This window comes from Helianthus annuus, chromosome 6 (assembly GCF_002127325.2).
Source record: "Helianthus annuus cultivar XRQ/B chromosome 6, HanXRQr2.0-SUNRISE, whole genome shotgun sequence".
NCBI classification, from domain to species: domain Eukaryota; kingdom Viridiplantae; phylum Streptophyta; class Magnoliopsida; order Asterales; family Asteraceae; genus Helianthus; species Helianthus annuus.
The window spans coordinates 14,193,137-14,197,327 of NC_035438.2; the positions used below are offsets into that span (position 1 = coordinate 14,193,137).

General features: G+C 34.2%; 1 protein-coding gene across 2 annotated transcripts; it reads left to right on the top strand.

Moving 5' to 3' along the window:
* Window positions 1-1,601: 1,601 nt before the first annotated feature.
* LOC110864810 (WRKY transcription factor 22) lies at window positions 1,602-3,632 on the top strand. Of its 2 annotated transcripts, XM_022113963.2 has the most exons (4): window positions 1,602-2,158; window positions 2,316-2,426; window positions 2,723-3,174; window positions 3,272-3,632. In XM_022113963.2, the coding sequence occupies exons 1-3, from the start codon at window positions 1,683-1,685 to the stop codon at window positions 3,162-3,164; spliced, it is 1,029 nt and encodes a 342-aa protein (XP_021969655.1). In that variant the 5' UTR covers window positions 1,602-1,682; the 3' UTR covers window positions 3,165-3,174; window positions 3,272-3,632. The 2 variants fall into 2 exon arrangements, with proteins under 2 accessions (XP_021969655.1, XP_021969654.1); XM_022113962.2 differs by having other exon boundaries at window positions 2,723-3,632.
* The last annotated feature ends 559 nt before the right edge of the window (window positions 3,633-4,191 follow it).

Below are 4,191 nucleotides of genomic sequence, written 5' to 3' on the forward strand. Positions count from 1 at the left end.
GGGTTAATTTTCATCAAGTTTTATATAACACAAAAAATATATAATCAAAGTCAAAGTTTATAAATAAAGACTTTGAAAATTTAAAATAGGACATTTTTAATGGGACGGAGGTAGTATCAAATAAGACATAAATCAACCCTTTTGTGTACTAATATTGGAAAAGTGTATTTATTTGTATACTTTTGATTCTCAGGACTAAATGAGCTTAATTAAACGTACAAAAGAAACAAATTAACGGTAAAAACCATCACCGTACGCCAACGATTAGACGTTGACGATATTCTGGTATTAAAAGCTTTTATGTCCTTAGGCGACCTCGATATCTTACCATCACTATACTACGCCTACGATTGGTGCAATTGTCCTAACGTGTTGTAGAGAGTGATTGTATTGTATCGTATTCTATAAATTTAAAACTTTATAACGAGTAAAAAGTGCTAAAAATATATTAAAAATTATACCACGCTCGCATCACTTTCATACCACACACAAAACCAATTTTTAACACCTACATATGTTAGGTTTGGGTTGATCTTTAACAAGCCCTATCTTAGATAGTGTCACTTTCAATGCGCAACACCATCGTCACTATTCAATAAGTTTTGTGTTTTGTCTTTCATATTTATTTCCCTATGTGCCAACTTAGATAACATGCACATATTATTTATCAAAATGCCATTTGTTGAGTAGTTTTATGTGTCATCTCATGCTATCAACAAATATAAAACTTACTTATTTATTCAAGGAAAATTATATTATTAAAAGTTTTATCTATAAAATTTATAATTAATCATGCACTAGTTATCTAGAAAACATATAAAGAACTAGACAAATTATTATAATGGTTCATTTGGGATTAAATAATACGCATTTAACATGCATGATTTGGGTAAATACATCGATATCAATTTTGTCAAGAGTGCGTATAATGTTGTTAAGACCATGATCTTACGTAAAGTACTATATTTGTAGAGGTTACACACATGACGTACATATTTTCAAAGAAAAGAATAAATAAATACAATCATGATGGAATCTACCAACTATGATCGCATTTATGTTGTGAAAAACGGATAAACATAGTCATTTCAGATATAACTTCATGTGAAACATAGTTTCTCCGATACTCACATAAAACACGTAAGTTCTGTCGAATAAGTAAATACATAAAAATAATGTAATATTAGTGATAAATGTTTATGTGTTTCATATGTTTTTGAAGAAGAATATGCCTATGGGGTGTATGAGTAAGATAATCATGCTATAGCAAATATTAAATCTCATGGTTAAAGAATTTAATAAATATAAAAATAAATTGGGTTGACTTTGCCTATAAATTGAAACTTTATCTACCAAAATGTAATTCTACAAAAAAGAAATAAAGCAAAAGATAAGGTGTTGGATATGTTGCCAATCACTCTATTTTCTCCCTATAAAATTTATATCTAGGATTCTTGTGAAGCCAGCTGCCCTTTCTCTCTCCTGCCCATCATCTCTCTCTCATGACCGTACCCCCTCTCTCCTGCCCGTACTTTTCCTACCAATCTAAAATATATTTATATATTGACCCCCTTTTCCATTTCAACCCAAAATCTCTTGCAGACCCTTTCTAACTGCCTCTCTCTCTCTAAAAAGTCAGCGCCTTGGTTTCTCTCTCTAAAAACTTGCACACAAGTCAACCAATGGAGGTTGATTGGGACTTACATGCGGTGGTCAGAGCCTGTTGCTCCACCAATACCACAACCTCATCCTCCTCCTCCACCGCCACTGTCGCTACCACCGCCGCCACCGTCGCAACCACCACAGGAGCAGCTTCTTCATGGTCTCTGGATGGTTACAATAACCAAAAAAGATATTCACAAAATGAGAATTTTATGGGCTTTTTTCAAGATCCATTTCAAACTAGAAATGACAACAGTATTGAACAGTTTTTGAATGATCTAAACACCCCCCTGGAGTTTCCAAAGATACAGAAACCACCCCAGTCTCCTCAAAGTTTGCCAATCTCACCCCTCTCTGTTATTGGAGGGTTACAAGATCCACCCATGAACCACTATCACCACCACCACCACCAGAAACAAGTTCAGGGGAAACAACAAGCTTTTGCTATATCTCGATGTACAACTTCTAATGCACAGAGTACAAGGTCGAAAAAAAGGTAAAGAATATGTTTTTCTGACATTTTGTTTCTGGGTTTTTGTTATATATGGATTTGATAACTACTCCTCAAGAAAACATTAAATGTCCATATTTATTTTTTTTGTTAAAAGATAATTTTTATTTTGTTTTATTTATTGGGTTCAATTATTTTACAGAAAGAATCAGATGAAAAGGGTTTGTCAAGTGCCTGCTGAGGGATTATCCTCTGATGTATGGTCTTGGAGAAAATATGGTCAAAAACCCATCAAAGGCTCTCCATATCCAAGGTTTGTAAATAATTATTTTATTTTTAATTTTTTTATAATTTTGTAGAATTCAGTACAAATGAAATTAATTCACTAAATGTATAAATAACTAGATAATCCTAGATTATCTGATCGGGTGATTTCGCTGGTGACACAGTGATCTATCAGTCATCCAATTTTGCTGTAAAAAAATAAATTAAGTAATTATTAATTTTTTTTTAACAATGAAAGCAATTATTATTTTTGAGCTAAAATAATTTGTATTTGATCATAACACTAATTACTAAAACCGATGTGTTTACAATGTTGATGAACAGAGGATACTATAGATGCAGTACTTCAAAGGGTTGTTTAGCCCGAAAACAAGTGGAGCGAAATAGATCCGACCCGGATATGTTCATAGTCACCTACACCGGCGAGCACAGCCATCCGGTTCCAACTCACCGGAATTCTTTAGCCGGAAGTACGCGAACCAAACCCACCAGCTCCGGAGACGACGACACCACAAAACAACCCAAACCCACCACATCTCCGCCGTTTTCTCCTCCAACAACCCAATCTCCGGCCACAGAAAAGACCGAAGATAACGATAACGACATCGAAACCGACGAAGACAACTTTGATATGATAATGGACGACGATTTCTTCGAAGGATTAGACGAACTCGTCACCGGAAATAACTCTCCGGCAACATTCACCGGAAATAACTCTCCGTCATGGTTATCAACCAACGTAGCCACCGCAGCCGGTGGAAGTTGACTTTTTAGAGGTTGACTTTTAGAGTGATGTTAGCATGACGGTTGATGATATGCAATTATGCATTACTTGCTGCTGACTTTTCTTTTTGTTCTTTTTTACTTTTTTAGGGGGAGAGAGAAAAGAGAGGAAAAATAGGCTTTTGCCAGCCCAAGATAATGTTGAGAGCATTACAGGGTTGTACTATGTGCATTGAGAGTTGTACATTTGTATAGGCAAATTTCTATTTGTTTCTTCAAGCAAATGGGTATCAAACCCCTTTTGTGGATTGAAGAATCTTGTCCAATAACAATGGACTTTTGTACATGGTAGAAGAGTATAATTCTCCATTATAACAATCGAAGAGTCTTGAAGGAAAAGATTTGATTGATTCCTTTATCTAAGAAGCAAGCATGTGTTATAATATATTTCATAACTTCTTTATGTATATTTTAGTTGGTTGTATATAATAATATTCTAGTGTTTTTTTAATGTTTAGTATGATGGTGTATTACATGTATTAGATATAGAAAACATCTCCTTTGGGACCGTATGTTCATGATGCCTTTGCACTAAATAATTTACTTTTATTCATAAAAGTTTTTAGAATGTTATAAACTTTGTATGTCTAAAATTACAATATCATTAAATTTGTAAGAGTCCGTTGACCCATGAACGCCGATTTTAAGGGAAGAGAGGATTGATGCACACATGGAAGTGAGGGAGAGAGTTGTCGGTTATCACCAAAAACATATATTAATTTTTTTTTTTAAAACGTAAACTTCATTAGAACACTGGCCAACCTGAAAATCAGGAGACCAAAAACAGCAAACGAACTACATAATTACAAATTTACATCAATTTTCCCATGACAAATTCTTGAACTTAGTTCTATTTCTAACCCAAAGGTACCCGACCGATTTCACCTCACTAATCACATTATCAATCCTGAACGGCTTGTTTGAGAATCTCGCTTCGTTCCTAGCCTTCCAGAAATTCCAGCAATTGATAATCATAATACCTTGAAAAATCGTCTTTTCCGGCTCTTTTA